Source organism: Microtus oregoni, unplaced genomic scaffold, assembly GCF_018167655.1.
Source record: "Microtus oregoni isolate MIOR12 unplaced genomic scaffold, Mior012 000005F_ref0000423, whole genome shotgun sequence".
Taxonomy (NCBI): Eukaryota; Metazoa; Chordata; class Mammalia; order Rodentia; family Cricetidae; genus Microtus; species Microtus oregoni.
In genome coordinates, this window is record NW_024543064.1 from 29,628,838 (window position 1) to 29,648,587 (window position 19,750).

Here is a 19,750-nt window from a genome sequence, read left to right on the forward strand (position 1 = left end):
TTGTCTTGCCTTGGCTGTCGGCAGTAGCATACGTACCAAGCCTCAGTGTGCTGAGGTTTTCAGGGAAGACAGCTCTGGAAGGATAGCTAGGGCTGAAATCATGGTCCTCTGCCAGGCAGGAGTTCAGTGTGGCTCTGGGGCCTGGGTGAGATCGCCCTGCAGCATAGCTGTGCTGTTTCCCATCCTCACCATGCAACCCCTGCCCTGCTGCCCGCCGCTGCGTGGACCATGAGCACCTGAAGGGGCCTCTTTCCTTGAGGCTCCTTGGCTTCTCTTCTGGGGTAATCTTGCCCACGACACTTCTGCTCCAGCTCCAAGACAGCACAGTTTGATTTTTCTGGCTATTGCCGAGTTGTGTGCCTGCCTGTGATGTCTGCACAAAGGCAGAAATGAGGACTATGGATCAGGAAACTGCTGGCATTTCCTTTAATGGTAATGGTTGAATCCAGATGTCAAATCTACAACAGATTCTTCATCAGCTGGTCTCCTATGCCTGTCTGTGGCCAGAGGTTTAGTTACTGACATCCATAAATACACTAGGGTTTTGCTTGGTTGTTGTCTTTGTTTTTTGAAAGATCTTGAAATATATTTTAGGCTGCCCTTGAACTCAGGTAATTCTGCCCCAGTCTCCCAAGTACTAAGCGTATATCACTATCCCTGCCTTTCCCATGTTTTTTTAATAACCCTTCTACAGAAATCTGGTTTTATACCTCCAGGGCACAGGCTATGGAGTAATGGAGGGAGTTGGTCATGTCTGCACACACCTAAGGCCTCTGGTGGATACTAAAGAGCCCGAGGTCAATTTAGTGCTCTGTATTCAAATCAGGCTGAGCCAGTAGTCATCATGAATAGGTGGGTAAATTAGATTTCTGTGCCAATCCCAAAGGACACTTAATAGATGCTCCTGAGGGAGGGGCGGAGACGGGCTGTTGCTTGTGGACTCAGGTAGGTCACCAGGATTATAACCAGGACCATCTTCCCACCCTCGGGTAGAGGAAGGGAACAAAGGGGCCAGGAGAGGGCCGAACATGGACCTGAGTTGAAAGCCCCCACCTTCCACCTTGGCCTTGGATCTGACAGGATCTATTCATTTCATTTCCTGGTCAGAGGGGCTAACCAGATAAACAGGGTGATGGCAGCAGGCTGTGGACTCAGTGGCAGCCGCAGGCCTGGACCACCATGTTGTGCTCCTTGCGCAGGATGACGTTGTTGCTTCTGTCATAGTAGAGCACAGAAATGGCACTCAGCTTGGTGGGAACACAGCACACCTTGGGGACGACTTCTGGCTTCATCAGGTGTATCTGGTAGGGAGGGGATGCAGATAGGAACATGAACCTGGTGGTCCCAGCTCCCACCCACTACAGTCCAAGGTCGTGTTCCCCTGCAGCTAGAGAGGTCCCTCCCTGCACTGCCCTGCCCACTCTCCTCCAGACAGCCAGGCACCTGTCTTGGAGGATGGATACATGAGCCCTTTGGCACTCTCAGCCCCTGGTCCACTGTCACCTCCACTTCTGCCGATACTCAGGCTTACTGGTCCCCAGTACTGGGTGCCATGGGTCACCTTCTGGGGCCTCACTGCTCCTAATAGCTCTCTGCTTTACTACATCCCCACCAGGGTGGTGTCAGCTATGGAAGGGGCAGCCTCCATTTGCAGCCTAAGCTAGAAGCATTGCTGGTACAAACTCTTTCCCCTGCTTGCTGTAGCTCAACCTCAACTTTGGAGGCAAGGCTGTCTTTGCAGGTGTTAAGCAGGCTGTATGGCTGTCTGATGGTGGCACTGAGCTTGAAACGGGCACACATTTCTCCACCAGGCTGAGAATCTCTCAGGACAGTGGCTCCAGGCATCCAGCAAATACCAAGACCCTTTGTGAACGGACACCTTAATAATGACTCAAAGCGGCTCCTAACCGTGATGTCCACTCTAGAGCAGTGGTTCTCACCCTTCCTGTTGCTGTGGTCCTTTTAATACAGTTCCTCATCTTGTGACCCCCAGCCAACAAGTTACTTCATTGCCTCTTTGTGACTGTAATTTTCTTACTGTTAGGAATTGTGAATATCTGGTGTGCAGGATATCTGATGTTTAACCCTAAAGGGCTTGTGACCCACAGGTTGAGAACCACTGCTCCAGAGCATCATTTGGCACAATTGTCTATTAGGTAAACAAGGCCAGGGTCACTGGGTGCTAGGATTCTAGACAAATGTTCTGGAAGGAAGTCTTAACACCAGGCTCCACAAGCACAAATAGACGGCAGTTGTTACTGCCTTCCTGCTAGCAACTTCTTCCATCACTGAATGGCCCAGAACAACCAGGAAAGAAGTGGGAAGCTGGTTCAGGAGGAGCCAAGTCCCCAAAGAGCTGAGGGTTCGTGAGTCACCCCATCAGGCAGGATGGTTGAGCCCACAGAACATCAGAGAGGACAGGTCTACCAGGATACGCAGGGCACTTGGGGCAAGGCGGCCCCCAGTGGGCACCCATGTGTGTGTGCATGCCTCAGTCTGACTTCAGAGGCTGTTAGTCTGGGCCCCACACAGTCCACAGGTTCCCACCCAGGCATGGGCCGTGCATGTGTGCTCAGGTGTCTCTCCAGAAACACCCATGTGAGCAACATTTACCGAGGGCCAGAAACCTAACTGCATGGCGAAGACTGCAGAGAAAGTTCCCACCCCCAGGCCTGTCCCAGTCCCTTGGGCCCCAAGAAGGTCACTGTGATACTGACCAGGGCCTGCATGGTGGCGTGGTTGGTGGAGTTCATTTGGTGGCCCAGTGGGTAATTACACTCCCCCTCGCAGTAATAGGCTGAGTAGCCTTGGGGGGCGATGACCCAGTCCTGTGGGAAGGGGAAAGCTGAGTCACATCAGCGTGTCCTTTGGCGCAATTCCTGTCGCAGGGTGACCTGAGGCTGTGAACCCTCATCCCCTCAGCAGGCAGGGTGTGACCCCAGCTCTGTCCTCCAGCCTCACCCTCCTCTGCTGTGTCCCTCACGGCTGCCCCCACGCCTCCTGCAGCAGCTGTGGCAGGAAGAGAGCAAAGACCCCGCCCACCCAGCCTCAGTTTCCCCATTCTAGCGCTGACAGTTTAATGGGCAGAGGGCTCAGGTGGCCTCCGTTTTCACAGTTAAAGGCACAGTAGCTTCACCCCCTCCCTGGTGACACCAGGCTCTTGAGGTAGCTTTCAGAGAGGAGAAGCAGACATTACCAGCCAGCCGAGGTCCCGGAAGCTGACGTAGAGCTCATGCCTACGGCAAACATCTCTGCCTCGGGAGCCGTGGCCATCATCTGCAGGGACAAAACGGTACCAAGTCTCTACCATGCCTGACACAGCCCACCCTCCCTGCCAGGCACAGCCCACCCTCCCTGCCTGGCACCCCACAAAGGTCAAGGGACTCTAATAAGACATAGTTGACAGACTGGAAGGACTCAGCCTGTAAAGGAAGCTTCAGTCAGATCCCAGCCTGGTCCTCACCAAAGACTCCTAGGTGTTTATTCAAGTGCTGCATCTGGATGATTTTATTTAGCTGCCTCTTCATCCTCTGTGGCCTCACTACCCGAGGGGTCCGCACAGGGTTCCGGCTGGCTCTGAAGAAACCAACCATGAAAGGCTGTCTGGAGCGTGGTGCCTGTTGTCCCAGCAGACCTGCCAGGCCAGGATCCATGCTGTGCCCTGGGAGATGGAGACAGAGATGAGAGAGAAGAGAGAGAGAGAGAGAGAGAGAGAGAGAGAGAGAGAGAGAGAGAGACTGACTTGTGGATGGTGGTGTGGCATCTATGAACCTATTTTCTCATCTGGAGTCCAACCCAAGCACTTGGGCCTGAGGTGGCAGGGACAGGGACCTCAGCAGCCACAGACATAACCTGATATAGACGAGAAACATTTCCTCAGGTGGTCATCACTGTACCCTAAGTCACAGTCACTCAGAGATGAGCAGAGTCCTCTGCTGGTGATGCTCAGGACCCAGACTCCCTTGGTCCAGTGATCTAAAACCCGGTCCCATCTTCATCCTGCACTTTCTGGGGACTAGAACGTGGGGTTCATGACCCACCAGCTCATGGCTGCCTCCGCAAGGACATTGCTAGGGCTTATCCTCCCAGCCCGGCAAGCTTGATCATCCAAGGGCACTACCCTGATGCCCACTGATGCCCATGACCCTGATCCCAGACTAAGCAGGGAATCACAAAGTCCTGGGTCCAGTTCACATCAGGCTCAATCCAGTGCAGGTGTTGTGTTCACCAGGCCAGCCGATGGCTTCAAAGAAAGGGAGGGGCTTGAGGAAGCCAGACTGGAGCTTGTCCACTGGAAGAGTGGAGCCTATGGGGGGGGGGGGGGGTCCCCTGAGCCACTAAGGACTGCAGATGCCTTCACAGTACAGTCAACCCAGGAGAGCAAAGCCTCCAGCACCAGCTCAGACTTTGCAGGTGGTCCCGACAGTGACCCTGTCCTTTTTAACTGCAGAAGCACTCTAGTAAGCTGGCATGGTGAAGTCTGTGAACACTTAGAAGGGAGAGGCAGGAAGCAGAGGGGTCCAAGGTTACCCTCTGTCATACACTGAGCTGGCAGCCAGCGTGGGCTACATGAAAGCCTGTTTTTCAAAACAAAAAAACCAAACAGCCGTGGCTCCTGGTAGGCTGCCTGCACTGCAGAGGATGGCCCCACACCCATGGGTGAGTGGGCAGCAGCAACAGGACCTGGGTTATCCATAGCAACAGAAAGAGGAGACCATGAGGTTGGGGAACAGACAGGGAGGCACTCGAGAAATTAGAACTAGATAGTGGCTGGGTAAATGTGCACACCTTTAATCCAGCACTTGGTAGACAGAGGCAGGTGGATCTCTGTGACTTAGAGGCCAGCCTGGTCGACAAAGCGAGTTCCATGATAGAGCTGTTATAGAGAGAAACCCGTCTTGAAAAACCAAAAAGTAGGTCGTGGTGGGAGGATATGATCAAAACAAATTGTATACATGTATGAACTTTTCAAAGAATAAATTACAAAGGGTTGGAGAGACGGCTCAGTGGTTAAGAGCACTGGCTGCTCATCTAGAGGACTTGGGTTCAATTCCCAACACCCACATGGCAGGCAGCTCGCAACTGTGCAGATGGATCTGGTTCCAGGGGGTCCATCGCACCAGGCATGTATGGGATGCACGTATCTGTGAATGCAGGCAAAATGCCCATACCCATAAAATAAAATAATCTTCAAAAACAAAACAAGAATGATAGAAAGTCCTGAGAAGCCAGTCAATAACTCTAACAGTATAACAACCAACCATCGTTCTGCACAGTAATGGCCCCACGCAGCAGCTTGGGTGGGTTCACCTCCCAGCAGCAGTCAGTCAGGATCACTTCTGGTGCCATGACAGGGCTCAGAACCATTCCCTTTGGTGCCCTGTGAGATTCCTACACCAAAGCCCGACAATGCTCATGTTATCCATCACTAAACACAGCTCCATTGTTCAGCTGACATGTCACAAGCACTGATGCACACATGTACATGCATGTATATTTACAGACACTAATGTGACTCAGTGTTCTCACTTAGTGTACTCACGGTCCTGGGTTCTATCCCAACCCTGGAAGAAGGTAAAAGAGCCCAAAGGGCTGAGGCCACAGCTCAGGAGTGCAGCCTTGTCTGGTAAGCATGAAACCTTAGGTATAATCCCAACACAAACTGTAACGAAACAGAACACACTCATACGTGCATGCACACTCAGGTCTGTGTGCTCCGTTTGCACTCTACCAGGCTCTTTGTCACACACTGAGTCAAGGCCACTGTCCACTGTGGTGGACAGTCCACTCAAAGGTCAGCCCTTCAGGCAGCTGGACTCCACACTCCACATCTTGACCGGACTCCAAATGTCCACCTGCCACTTGAAAGGAAAGCTCATCAATGCAACCTTTGGCCTATGACTTCACCTGCTACTAACAAAAGTGCGAGGCCTGAGACTCCATCGCAGGACCACGACTGAGGGCTATGGGACAAGGGGACAAGGGGCGTGGGCTGCAGGCATGGCCTGGAAGAGACTCAGGTGAGGTCAGGCAGGAGGAATGGGGTCCAGAGTGAGGCTGGTGGGAAGCAGGTGGTGTGAGAAGGCAGAGCCTCAGGCAGACAGAAAGATAGCCAGGGCCCCGGGGCCACACATGGGGAGGGCAGAGCAGCTGGGAGCTGGAAGGACCCACAGTGTCAGGCCCTGTGAATGACACAAGGGGCAGGCTTGGGCCCAGGACAGGGCCTGTGTCCCTGCTTCTTACTGTGGAGTCCCTGAGGCCTGGTTTCTGTGGAACTCAGAGGCCATCAGTGTTCCAGACTCAGCCACGTTTGCTTTTCTTTTGCGTAGCTTGTTTTCTAGGCTCTGCTGGACACAGAGCAGACTTTGGCTGAACTCCTCAAAGCTAGCTTGGATGGGTGCTGGGGACCTCTGGGGGCTCCCAAGGCAAGGTTAGCTGTACTGGGAGCCCATGGATGCAGCTAAGCCAAGGTTCCCATTTTAGAAGCATACAAACTAAGACCCAGAGAGGGCATCAACTCTTCAAGGCCTGGAGCAAGCAGCTGCAGAGCCAAGCAACTCCTACCCTGCCCAGCACAAGGCAGAGGCCGAGTGAGGCAGGGCAGAAGCCCACAGGAACTGCTGCTGCTCTTTTCAGAGTTCTGTATTTGATGTGCACAGAGAAGGTGTTCCTCGCCCGAATCGGAGAGCACCTTCCCTATCAGATTTGCTCCTCGATCCCAATCATCAGACAGAACTCTATCTGGTCAAAGGCCACCAGGCTTCCCAGCTCTGGACAGAAAGGAATCGGGGTGTGGGGGGATGCTTTCTCAGAGCACACACACACACACACACACACACACACACACCTATGTAACTTTTTTCACTTTCACTGTGAGATTACAGATTCAGAATGACAGACCCCAAGACGCCATATTGGAGTTAGGAAGGGAGGCCAGAGGACTTCCCGGACAGAATGTCAGTGTGGTAGGGGCAACAGGAGACACTGCAGTTCACTAGGTAAGAATTCATCCATGGGCTGAGCTTGGGCCTCTTCGGAGACGTGCGGAACACTGTTTATGCACAGTGGGTTTTGCAGGCAGAGAAACAGCACCAACCAGCTTCCCTCTGTCTCATCCCACAGGCCACAGGCTACAGGCCTGCCACCCTTCTAGGGACACATAAGCTGCTCCCAGGAGGAAGGAGGGTGAAGGCCATATTCGGGGTAACAAAATTAGGAGTAGAAACAAGGGCCCAGGAAGAGAAGCCAGAGCTCCTCCTGCTCACAGACCCCCTAGTTCGGCATTTTGTGGCACCAGGTGAACTCTGGATTCCTCCCCGCCCTTTGCTTTCTCTACGGTTCATGATTCAGTTATGAGGAGCAGCACTGGTCTTGAGACCTGTCGGGGGATGCTCTGGAGCCTGTATGCGAAAGTCACAGAAACTGGGAGAGGCGGACCAGTCTCCTCGATGGTTTTGGCGAAGGGCTTTAGTAAGGCACCGGACACACAGGCTCAGCTTAGGATTTTTAATTAAAATCACTCAGCTCTTGAGAAGATACCATCTGGCAGCAGGAAGACTGAGGAGCCAGTGGCACACAGGTCAGATGTCCCTGTGGACGCTAACTCCTTCGCAAACCAGCCCTGGAGGGAGGGGTCAGGGCTCCTCAAGCATGAGGTTTGATCTGCTGCATGGGCTTGAGGTTGGGACACACCTTAAAGGAGCAGCCTGTGGTGGCCTTGAGGTCATCCATTGACGTGCCCTCCCACAGCTCCACCAGTGTCAGCCCCTTCTTTGGGTCCACCTTAAACACGGCCTTCTCAGTGATGATGAGGTTCACGCAGCGTTTGCCCGTCAGCGGCATGGTGCATTTGTCCAAGATCTTGGGTTCCTTTGCCTTGGTGCAGTGTTCCATGGTGACCACCACTTTGGTGTTACCTGACACCAAGTCCATGGCTCCGCCCATGCCCTTCACTTTCTTGCCTGGCACCATCCAGTTGGCCAGGTCACCGTATTTGGAAACCTGCATGGCACCGAGCATGGTCAGTTGAATGTGTCCTCCGCGGATCATGGCAAAAGAGTCATCGCTGGCGAAGAAACAGCCCTCGGGGATCACGGTCACCGTCTGCTTGCCCGCATTGATGATGTCGGCATCCACCTCATTTTTCAAGGGGAACGGGCCCAAGCCCAGGATCCCGTTTTCACTATGAAGGTAGACTTTCATCTTGGGGCTGATGAAGTTGCTGGCCAAGACAGGGATCCCGATGCCCAGATTGGCATACATGCCATCCTCGAACTCGAGAGCCGCGCGCTTGATAATGCGCGTCCTGATGGAGTCCTGTTGCTTGCTCGCGGCTGCGGGCTGGCTGTCGCGCGTGGTCCTGCGCTCGATGCGCTTCTCGTACTTCGGTCCCTTGATCACACGGTCCACGTAGATGTTAGGGATGTGGATGTCCTCTGGGCGGAAAGTGCCCACGTCCACGATCTCCTCCACCTCCACCACAGAGACGTCCGCGGCCTTGCACATGGGCACGTTGAAGTTACGCGCGCTGCCCCGGAAGATCACGTTGCCAGAACGGTCGGCTTTCCAGCCCTTGACCAGGGCGAAGTCGGCGCGGATGGCGTGCTCCAGCAGGTAGTGGCGGCCATGGAACTCGCGCACCTCCCGTGGCTGGCTCAGGGTGACCAGGTGGCCATCTGGCGCGTACCGGATCGGGGCGCCCCCTTCCTGCACCAGCGTGCCGTAGCCCGTAGGCGTGTAGAAAGCGGGCACGCCCGCGCCGCCTGCGCGGATGCGCTCGGCCAGGGTGCCCTGCGGCGTCATCTCCAGGTCCAGCTCGCCCGCCAGGTACAACTTCTCGCACAGCGCGTTCTCCCCCAGGTACGAACACACCACGCGCCTGACCTGCTTGGAGGCCAGCAAGATGCCCAGGCCGAAGTCCTCCACGCCCACGTTGCTGCTGACGATCTTCAGGTCCTTCACGCCCTTGGTCTTCAGCGCGCCGATCAGGTTCTCAGGGATGCCACAGAGCCCGAAGCCTCCTAGCATGACGGTCGCCCCATCCTTGACGCCCTCCACCGCCTTCACAGGGTCCGTGTAGAAGTGGACCCGTCCGTAGCAGTCGCTAGCAAAGCGGAGGACAAGGCGGTGGGGCAGCGCAGGCGGTGGGCGGCAGATGGAGACCACGCGCGGGAGCGCCCACGCCAAAAGCCTCAGTGCCGCCATCGCCCACAGGCCACGAGGCTCCCAAGACCCGGACAGAGCGGGAAAGGCCTGTGAGCTGCCCCACGCCACCTCCGTGCTGCGTCACAAAGCAGGGAGGACACTCACTGGGATCTCCATGGTCACACTCTGCCTGAGGACACCCTTGGCCATCCCTGTCGCCTGACCTGTCTCACAACATCTTGGATAGACACTCGAAATAATGCTGCTGACAACTGACTGCCAGTGCTGGGTCCAGTCCGCCCCCCCCCTCCCCCCCATTCGTAGTACCCTGGAAAGCTCACCTGGGGGCGGGGTTAGGATTCCTCAAGGGGCTGAAGTTAGCTGGGTCTTTTAAAGCCACAATCACATCTGTCCCCCGCTGCTGTTAAACTGCTCGAAACTTTCCAAGGACCTTGCCAGCTTTCCCTAACTCAGAGTGACCCCTGCCACCGCTCTGCCCCTCTCCTTCCAAGCTATCCCTCCAGCCTTTTGCTGGACCCCAGACAGGCCAGCCTCCTGCTCTGCTGTCCTTTCTGCCTCACTGCCCCACATAAAGGGCACGAAAACCCTGAGAGTGAAGCAGCGGCTGTAAACCTGTGTAGACGGGGAAACTGAGGCACGGGTACTGAGCTACAACACTGCAGAGCAGGGATAACCCAGGCTCTGCACTAAGGACCTGGGGTGCGGGTCCCCCACCCCTCCTTCCTAGTACAGAACCTCTCAGAGTCTGCTGCCCATGAAGAAGTACCCGCCCATTGGATGCTCCCTGGCTGGGGCCTCCCTGTGTCCAGGACCTCACCACTACCCACTGAGTCCTCAAGAAAGGCCAAGTGTGGCCCAGTGAGAGGGCTCCGTATATTAAGCTGGCAGCCTGGGCTGAAACCACCTCCCAGGACCCCCAGGGCAGCTCCCTGCTAAGCCTGGGAGCCTCACCATCCTCGGTTTCCACATAGAGGCGGAGTCCCAGGTCCTTCTTGTGGTTCAGCAACCAGCGGTCACTGGCTGCCGTGATGTCCAGCACCAGCCAGCCCTCGTCCCCAGATCGGAGCGTCTGAAGATCCAAAAAGAACAAGTCAGACTCCCTGTGGACATGAAAGAACAATTAACCAAGGACCGAGGTCGCACGCCTGCCTGTATCTTGTGCCTGCCTGGGGGACCACTTTCAGAGCCTCTTCCCTGCTCGGCTCTGAACTGCCTCCTCTGGTACCACAATTCGCTGATAACCAACCCTGGACATTTTTTTTTTTTTTTTTTTTTTGGTTTTTCGAGACAGGGTTTCTCTGTGGTTTTTGAGCCTGTCCTGGAACTAGCTCTTGTAGACCAGGCTGGTCTCGAACTCACAGAGATCCGCCTGCCTCTGCCTCCCGAGTGCTGGGATTAAAGGCATGCGCCACCACAGCCCGGCCAACCCTGGACATTTTACTGTGGCGATGCGCTGATGGGACACTGGCTCCGCTATGGCCTATTAGGGCTCCACAGTCATCGTGGCAGTGCAGAAGGTTCCAGGCCAAGCCCCTTTCTCGCGTCTGAGGTGCCTCTCTCAGGAGGCGCCCCTTTCCTTTTTGGGAAATGCATCCTCGGTCAGGCCCTGCCAGAGCCTAGACCATGAGACCATGAGTGGGGTGGGTACCTGGGCAGAGGGAAGATACCTGTTGGAGTGCTCCTGGACCACCTCGAACATACTGACATGGAGGGTTGTGTTGAGCGGGTGGGTGCTGGGCTCTTTATATATCCGGAACTCAGCAGCTGTGATGACCTCCCCAGCAGGGATCTGGGTTAGGTCAAAGCGGAATTCCTTCCAGTGCGGCTCCTGGTAGTCCAGGGTACGGTCGCGCTCCACTGGAAGAGAAAGTGGGAGTGGGGTCATTATTGGGAGCCAGGATGGCTTATGCTCAGCGTAGGGCTCCCTGTGGTGCCTGGGGTTGGGGGCCTGCTGCTGCTATACACACAGCTTGTGGTCTGCTCTGGGAACACACCTGGCCCCAGGAGGTGGTGTAGTGGGAAACTCAGCAAGTGTTCAGCAGGGTCCTGGTCCCATTGATGAATCACGATGCCTCCTTTTAGAGCTGCTAGGCCAACAGCGAGATGGACATTGGTCCCAAGGCAGAAAATTAGCACAGTTCCAGGGGAAAACCTTGTCTACAGGGACGTAATTGGCTGAATTTCAGTGGGACAGAGGACTCCCAGCGCCTGCCCTTGAGGAGAAGGTGGGATGGGGGAGCTCAGATCTGACAGCTGAGCTGAGCTGTTAGTTATGTGTTTGAATTTCCTGGGTGTCCTGGGAGAGGGATGTGCAGAGTGCACGCCACATTACAAGGCCATCAGCAGAAGGACCTTAGGAAAGGGAGGGACACCCAGTGCCAGCAACTAGGGGACAAAGGACCCACGTCCCTTCTAGGGTACAGAAGGAAAGTGGAAGAAGAGAAGTAGAAAGTAAAAAAAATCAAAAGTAGGATGAGAAATTCCTGGACAAGCCCTCGACTGCTGGAGACGTCTGCCCCACTGCGTTTTGAGATCTCAACAGGCTTCTTGGAAGGCCTGAGCTATAAACAGGTCTCAGAGGATGGGGAGCAGGTGGCGCAGAGGAGAAATGGGGCGCACTGGGGAGGGGCTACTGCCCGCAGATTTATTGTGGAGTGAAGCCACGAGTTAAGCAGGGCACGTCTGCAGTAAGCTGGAACTCAGGGCTAGGAACAATTCTGGTCTCTGACCAGTGGGAGCCACATAGTCCAACTACAAGTCCCCACGAATGCGAGGGGAGGATAGGATGGGGGTGACAGCTGAGGTGAGGTCCAGGGTGGGTACAGCCAACAGGGCAGAGACCAAATCTGAAGAACATATACCACATTTGCCCAGCAGCACAGAGATGCCCAGGGAAGAATATTCAGGGGAGTCTCCTTTCACATCCTTCCTCTCTTCTTTCCTTCCTCCCTCCCTCTCTCCCTCCCTTTCTTTCTTTCTTTCTCCCTTCCTTTCTTCTCTTTCTTCCTTCCTTCCTTCCTCCTTTCTTTCTTTCTTTCTTTCTTTCTTTCTCTTGTTTTTCAGGATAGGGTTTCTCCGTGTAACCCTTTCTATACTGGAACTCCGTCTGTAGACCAGGCTGGCCTAGAACTCACAGAGATCCACCTGCCTCTGCCTCCCAAGTGCTGGGATTGAAAAAGTGTGCCACCATCTGGCCCCTCCTTTCACTGCCAAATGCCAAAAATCTGTGTTTCCAGTAAACAGGGGTTGAAGCAGCCCAGAGTATTCCCCAAACCTAACAGATTTTAATTATGCGTTTCCAAGTCATTAACTCTGTGACCCACAGGCTTGCTGACCGCAAACCAGGTTCTACAAAGCACCAGGTTGAACTATCAGAGCAAATCTGAGGACAACTTCCTGTCTTTCTGTGAGGACCCAAGCCTGCAGTGACTGACATACAGCAGGGCTGGGGTGGGCTGGGTGACAGGTTTATCTCTATGCATGCAGCCCCAGACCAGGGTGGGAAGGATAGAGTCCCACAACATCTCAGCGTGTCTTTGAAGTTTTACAATCAGAGCAAGGTTTGTTTGGTGTCTTTCTCTGACAGATGTAGTTCTCTGCTCATTTCTGCACAGCTGCCATAGGTGGCGGGAACATCTAAGTGAACAAGACAGTTAAACTCAGCCCTAGTGAGGTTTGACAAACAAGAGAGGACCAGATGGTGGCACACTCCTCTAATCGCAGCACTCGGGAAGCAGAGGCAGGTGGATCTCTGTGAGTTCGAGTCAGCCTGATCTACAGAGTGAATTTCAGGACAGCCAGGGCTATATAGTGAGACCCTGTCTCAAGAAGAAGAGGAGGAGAGATACAATGAGATGATAAAAAAAAAAAACCTTGTAAATGTGGGAGGTGCAGGATTTGATCTCACATCATTACCCACCATACCAAAAAAAAAAAAAGCCAAAGCCCATTAGGGAATATCCTTTGTTTGTAGGTGTTATTAAGAAATTGAAGGGGTCATGGGTTTAAGAATGATGGAGGAGAGGGTTTGGATGCTTTCCATAGGGTCAGTACAACCTTTGAGAACCTAACAGGTAAGGTCAGACAGGACCTGCAGTACGGATAGCAATGCTATCTACACAGCATTTTGCGAAGCTGAGCGAATTGACCATTCTGTGCAAGAATCCCACACATGCTTGGCAAAACCGTGGGAAGACATTGCAAAAAAGCAATGCCCCAGGCACACAGAAAGCTAACCTTGGTTCCACGGGTCCCTGTGCTGGCTAGTTTTACGTCACTTTGATACAAGTTGCAGTTATCTGAGAAGAGGGAACCACAACTGAGACAGGCTGTAGGAAAGCCAGTAGGGTATTGTATTGATCAATGATTGATATGGAAGGAGCCAACCCACTGTGGGTGGTGCCGCCCCTTGGTGGGTAGTCCCGAGCTGTGAAAGCAAGCAAGCTGAGCAAGCCAGTGAGCAGCGCTCCTCTGCTATCTCCACTGCGGTTCCTGGCTACAGGTTCCTCCTTGCTTGATTTGCTTCGCTGACTTCCCTCAGTGGTGGAGTGTGACCAGGCTCTGGGTCTGTCCCCTGCCCTTGTGCCAGTGGGTTGTGTCCCCTCTAGATAGTGAGCTCTTTAGGGCAGGAGCTGCACATGGCTGGTGGATGGATGGCAGCCTGTTCAGGGGACAGAGAGAGCAGACTTCTGTTCTTCCCCAGGACACTGGCTCAGTGCCCATCACTCACAGCTCCTGGGGCTGGGGTCTGCCGCTGGTCTGAGTGACAACCATGTCACAGGGAGCTTCCAGCAGAGGTCACTGATGTCTGCACTTGCTGTGACATTTTCTTCCTTTCCTGGTGGGGCTTTTAAAAGTGGAGACAGGTTTCCAGGCCCTGAGGAGGAGGGGCTGGACATGACTGCCCTATGCGGTTGGTTCCAAAGGCTGAGAGGCCCACACCAGACTTACAAGACCCTGGGCTCCTGGGCTCCTGCAGGACCTCAGAGGAGGGTGGGGCCTGGGGTTAGTGACCTGTGCATTCTGCACCTGAGGAAATTTCTCCCACCAGGAGCCTCAGCACTGTGGCAAGGCCCAGGCTCACTCCTGGGGTATTTTCAGCTGAGTCTCTGCACTGACTTTCTTCACAGGCTGTTTTCGTAAACAGCTCTGCACACATAATTACTGGTCCAGACCCCAAATTAAAAGACAACACCCCCACAGGCCACCACATCCCAGGAGATGTGAGCAAGGGTGCGATTCCTCCAGAAGAAACTTAAGAATGTGGTCCTTGATGACACATCCCTTCTTGCCTGGGGGGAGGGGAGGTGGCTTCTGGGAGAGGGTGGCCTGAGTGTGCCCTCCACCCCATGACTCATCCCTAGAGGAATTCCCATCAGTAGGGTGAGCACAGTTTGGGTCAGAATTGAGGTCTTCAGAGTTGAGGTTCAGAGAGGGGAAACTGAGGCGGAGAAAGGGTTCTATGCCAAAGTCACACATGAACTCAAGGTCCATTGACATGGACTTTCAGACTTACAGCCATGAAAATGGGTAGACCTGGAAGTTTAACATCTGGCCTAGTGAGGTGTAGGTGACTTTCAGCATCTTCTGTCCCTAAGAACCCTAGAATGCCAGCTAAAGCCACCTTCCTCATGCTGGGTCCCATGGAACACAGGCTGTCAGGAGCACGGCTGGTGTCATGCCTGACGCAGCTCTTAGTGCCCCCTGACTCCATTGGGCTGTCTCCCTCCCCTCTGCCAGTCTGCCCTGAGCACCTGACCATGGAGGCTGTGGCACACGGTGGGGTGAGAGCCACGGAGAATCGAATTTGGCCTTTTTTATATTGTTCCATTTCTCTAGTGCCAGGGAAGATGTAGGCTGACTGTGGCCCCAAATCCAACAGGCAAAAAAAGCCAAATAGCTATTAATAATAAATTAATATGAATACATTATGGGTTAATTCATTCAATAGCATTCAAGTCAAAAAATAAGACCAGAAACAAAGACTGGGGATGTGCTTGGTGGTAAAGGATTTGCCGTGGAACCGTGAGGATGGAAGTTCAGATCCCCACACCCAGGTGAAGAGCCGGGCAGGCAAGGTGGCTGCCTGTGATCCCAGCACTCGGGTAGCAGAGGCAGAATCTGCAGGGCAAGCTGGCCAGCTAAACTCTGTAAAAGCGGTGCACTTGGGGCTCTGAGACAGAGCCTATCTCAATAGATAAAGTGAGGGCAGTTGAGGAAAGCCCCAAATGTCAGCTTTGCCCCCCGTAAGCGTGTGCACCTGTGTGCACACATACGCCCCCACACATGAATGTGTATGCACACACACACGCAGCGCATACACAATTTTAAAATGTTTTAAGTAAAACAGGTCAAATGAATCTTTGCCAATAGGAATCACAGAGCACTGGGGGACTGGCTAGTAAAACTGGGGATCCCATAGAAGCCCCTGATTTCGAGCGGCTTGTATTTTATATGATGAGCACGTGACACTTCTGTGAACTCAGGAACACTTTACAAAAAGGAGCGCAGCTTACAGCATAACTCACATTTAGACTAATACAATAGCTCTTACAGCGCCTAGGGACAGGACAGACCCCCGGCTAAGGATGGAGGCATAGAGCCTACATTGAGGGCATCAGCGCAGGGTGCAGACGAACTGCTGTGTGGCCTTGGGAATGTCACCAGCCTTCTCTGAGCCTCGCTCTCCTGAGCCAGCACTGTGCATGCAAATGCAGGGACAGATGTGGCGGTCTGGCCAAGTGGTCGGTGCTGCTGTCATCTCACTCGGCCCCGGAAGCCCCTTAAAGATGAGTAGCTCTATTTCACAGAAGGGGAAACTGAGGCTCAGAGAGGGAAGCCAGGAAAGGCCAGATCACGGTGGGAGTAGGCATGGCGTCAAGATAGGAATTCTCTGTGTGAGTCCCAGGTTGGAAGCCCCTCGACCCAGCCCTTCTCAGGTCCTCTTGTTTCCAAATTGGGAGTGTGGCGGGTATACGGCATCCCCGACAACCACTTTCATGTCACATGTATCGTCTCCCCCACTGGAAGGTCATCTCTGAAAGGACACAGGCAGTGCCTGTTCAGTGTGACTTCCCCAGCAACTGGAACCAGGAGCCAAGTCTGGCACATAGTAGGTACTGCATGATTACTAGTAGGAGGGATGGATGAATGAATGAGCGAGGGAGTGAAGAAATGAAGGAATTCCCTGGCAAAGGACCAAAGGAAGTGACCCCGAGGTCAGTGGTGAGGAAGTATCACCCTCAAGGTCACACGGCTGGCAGGGACAGAGCGGGACCAAGGCCGGGTCTCTCGTGCCCTCAGATCTGGTCCCCATAGCTCATTGCTGCCCCTGCCCTCAGCTATCTGAGGCCCCGGGAAGAAAAACTTCTGGGCTGGGAAAGGAGCTGATGCATATGCAGATGGCTCCATGTGGTCCTGCTGGGCTCTGCCTGCGGGTGATGGTTGTGCCTCAGTTTCCCCATCCAGAACAGAGCTGCCAGCCTGTTCACAGACAGGAGCAGGCAGGGCTGTCGTCCTTCCCGCCTCCTTTCACCCTTGGGAAGGACAGGAGCCTGAGGCCACCCCGCCCAGGAACGAAGCTGTGAGGCCAGCAGGTGCCAAAGAAACAGAAGTAAGGATCAGGGCTGGGAGGCACCTCGTTTTTCTGATGCTATCACAGCAGACACGGACAGAAGCAGAGGCCCACAGAAGGGAGGACGCAAGGCAGAGACCTGCAGGGACTGAGGGTGGATCGGGAGGGGACAAGGTGGGGTCCGGTGCTGAGAGTACCAACTTAGCTTGGGGCTCTCCCTTCTCCGAGCACAGGAACACCAGAGACAGGAATCTGCTGTCACACTGCTCCACAGGGTCACCACCATTGCCACCCTGGGATGCTGCTGCATCCAGATCCTACTGGGACACTCGGGCAATAATGGGGGGAAATGTGACATGGTAGGAAACACAATTCAAAATCCATAACTATGGATGTGGCCTCGACACGTTGCGTGGGCCTGAGCTAGCCATTTAACCCGAGTTCATAAAGCAGGGATTCCCACACAGTTCATGTGTTATTGCTAGTGGCCAATAACGGATGGAAGAATATGCAAAAGGCCAAAGATCTTTCAGACTGGAAAAAAAATCCTAAACACAGGACACACAGCTTTGGCTTGGCTTTTAGAATCCATTCCTAGGTTTAAATGACACAGACACAGACACAGACATATGGAAATGCCTACCTTAAGCCCTCTTTCTGTGTTTATACACATGTTTTGACTCACTCTGGTGCCCAGACTGGCCTTGAAGCTGTAGCAATCCTCCTGTCTCAGTCTCCCGAGTGCTGGGATTACAAGCCCAAGTCACCATGCCTAGCTCACTTGAGAATTTTGCTGTTGTTTGTGCGAAACTGAGATGCAGGTAGCGGGGATGAGGATCAGCGATGAGGATCAGCAGGCACTGGCCCTGGTCCAGCCTCCCCTGGCTCTCTGTTCATCCATTTGCCATCTCTAGGGATTTACTAGGGGTCCCAGGGGGAAGTGAGCACTGCAGTAATGGCTACTGCTCCGTTCACAGCAACAGTTCCCACCGGGGCTCTTCATGCTGACCCAGAGGGGGAGGGGAGAAGAGCATGGGCTGGGTGGTGACTCATTTTGATCAGAGGTTCCCCCGGGGGGACATTCTTGAACAACTCTCTCGTCAGTTTGACTATCCCTGCACCCTCGGTCGCCTTCCTGAGGCTGGAGAGCCACACGTGGTCGGTCTTAAGTACCCAAGCCCGGTTTTGAAGCAGGAAGGCTGCAGTGCTCTCCTGGCTGTGGGCTTTCAGAGCTGGCTAAGGACTGTCTTGTCCTTCGTTATGCTCTCCCCCACTTTAGCCACCAGCAACCATGGACGGGAGAGTCTCTACTTGACTGTGTCCCCTTTTCCTACCTCCGGGTAGGAAACAAGGAGCTGATGGCACCATAAACCTGCTGCTGCCCCTTACACCCTGCTGACAAAGTTCTTCTCGCCCTGGAAAGTATGTCAAAACCTGAGAACTGGATGCACAGCCTTGTAGCCTGGGCCTTTCTCAGGTGGTTTCCAGACTCCCGGTGTCTCCCTGCTCTTGCCTGTTCCACGTGCCCCTGAAGGATGAGTGGGTGCAAGGGACTCGTGGCAATGGCAAGGTCCATCTTCCCCCTGCTCTCAGGTCAAGGCCTGGGACCAGTCCCAGCCTAGTGTCTGCTGCAGCCCAGGCTGCCTGTCACAGACAGAAGCAAAGCGGGGTGGAGGGGGGGACAGAGAGGACGGGTGGGGGTGGGGGGAGGTGGGAGGGGAAGACGGGACCTGACCAAAAGTAAATACTTGTGATTACAGATAGAAGGCTTTGGGGAAAAATGCCACTAAGACTAGTAGGAGAAAGTGGTCCTGAGGTCAAGAGATACCTAGAGAAAGGAGCCACATTTTGGGAGATTGAAGAGTGTCACAACCTCCCCTTGGGTCATTCATTGGCCTGGACATTCACTCTCTGCCAAGTCCAGAGCCAGCTGTGGGGCCCAAGCCCACAAGACAAGTCATGGTCTGAGTCTGTCCACTCCACCTCCTGACAGTGCACTTCATCCACCCACTTCCTGCTACACGGAAAGAACCTGCCATCAGGGCGTGAGGATCAGCCCTGGTCACTTTGATGATATGACCACAGGTTTCCACACTGAACTTTGTCCCTCTCTTGAGGGCTGCGTTTATCACAGGGACAGTACCATAGCCCTCTGTTTACTCATCAGTCTTCCCAGAATCAACTGTTTTCCAGGACCTGGGCCTAGGGGGACCTGGACATCACCAGATTCCCACTCCTGAGCGCCTTGGTGGGCAAAGGCCCGGGGAATCCACGATAGCCCTCAGACCTTCCAGTCCTGACCCCTGTCGTCCCTGCTTTCCCCTTGGTCGTTTCTGCTGCACCGTGTTTCCCTGCTTCAAGGGCCTCACACTCCTGGAGGAGCACACATGTGACTAGGAACATTATCCCCAGACAGGTGGCCATGCGCTCTCCACGTGGAGACTGCAGCCACCCGGGCCCTCCTCTCTCTCACTCACCCATATTGACGAAGCTCATGACGAGGTCGGAGCGCCCCAGGTGGGGCTGCGGGGGCACACGGTCGTCATCGCCACCAGCCACGGCGTGATACAGGTCCAACATGAAAAGCGGCGCGGACGCTGGCTGTCGGGAGGCGGCGGGTGGCGCACGGGGTCGGGGCAGCTCAGGCAGCCCGAGCACCGCCAGGATCTCTCGCTGCAGATCTCGGCGCTCATGTACTCCCAGGCGACGCTGGGGAAAGACGTGTGGGGGACGCGGGCCGTGACAGCCGCCCAAAGCACACAGAGCCGTGCACAGCAGCCAGAGGAGCCCCCTGCGCGAAGCCATCTCAGGGGACTCGCATCCAGAGACGCCCCGACGGCGGGGACCAGATGGCGCAGAGGATCCTCTGAGTTCGCAGCTATCGCTGGCAGTTCCGCAGTGACTGAGCACCACGCGCTCGGCAGGCGATCGCTGAGTCTGAAGGACCGGCAGAGCAACGTGGGCTCCGGGGCGCTGACCCGCGAAAGTCGGGAGCACGACTTGCCTTCAAGT

The 19,750-nt window shown here is 54.5% G+C and overlaps 2 protein-coding genes across 2 annotated transcripts; both read right to left on the reverse strand.

Annotated features, from left to right (window-relative positions):
- Positions 1–1,150: 1,150 nt before the first annotated feature.
- LOC121448781 (bone morphogenetic protein 8A-like) lies at positions 1,151–19,543 on the reverse strand. Its single transcript, XM_041652986.1, has 7 exons — positions 19,216–19,543; positions 10,833–11,022; positions 10,117–10,265; positions 3,464–3,661; positions 3,197–3,276; positions 2,718–2,828; positions 1,151–1,301 (listed from the first exon to the last, which is right to left on the reverse strand). The coding sequence occupies exons 1-7, from the start codon at positions 19,541–19,543 to the stop codon at positions 1,152–1,154; spliced, it is 1,206 nt and encodes a 401-aa protein (XP_041508920.1). The 3' UTR covers position 1,151.
- Oxct2 (3-oxoacid CoA-transferase 2) lies at positions 7,645–9,353 on the reverse strand. Its single transcript, XM_041652984.1, has one exon. The coding sequence runs from the start codon at positions 9,202–9,204 to the stop codon at positions 7,645–7,647; it is 1,560 nt and encodes a 519-aa protein (XP_041508918.1). The 5' UTR covers positions 9,205–9,353.
- Positions 19,544–19,750: the final 207 nt, after the last annotated feature.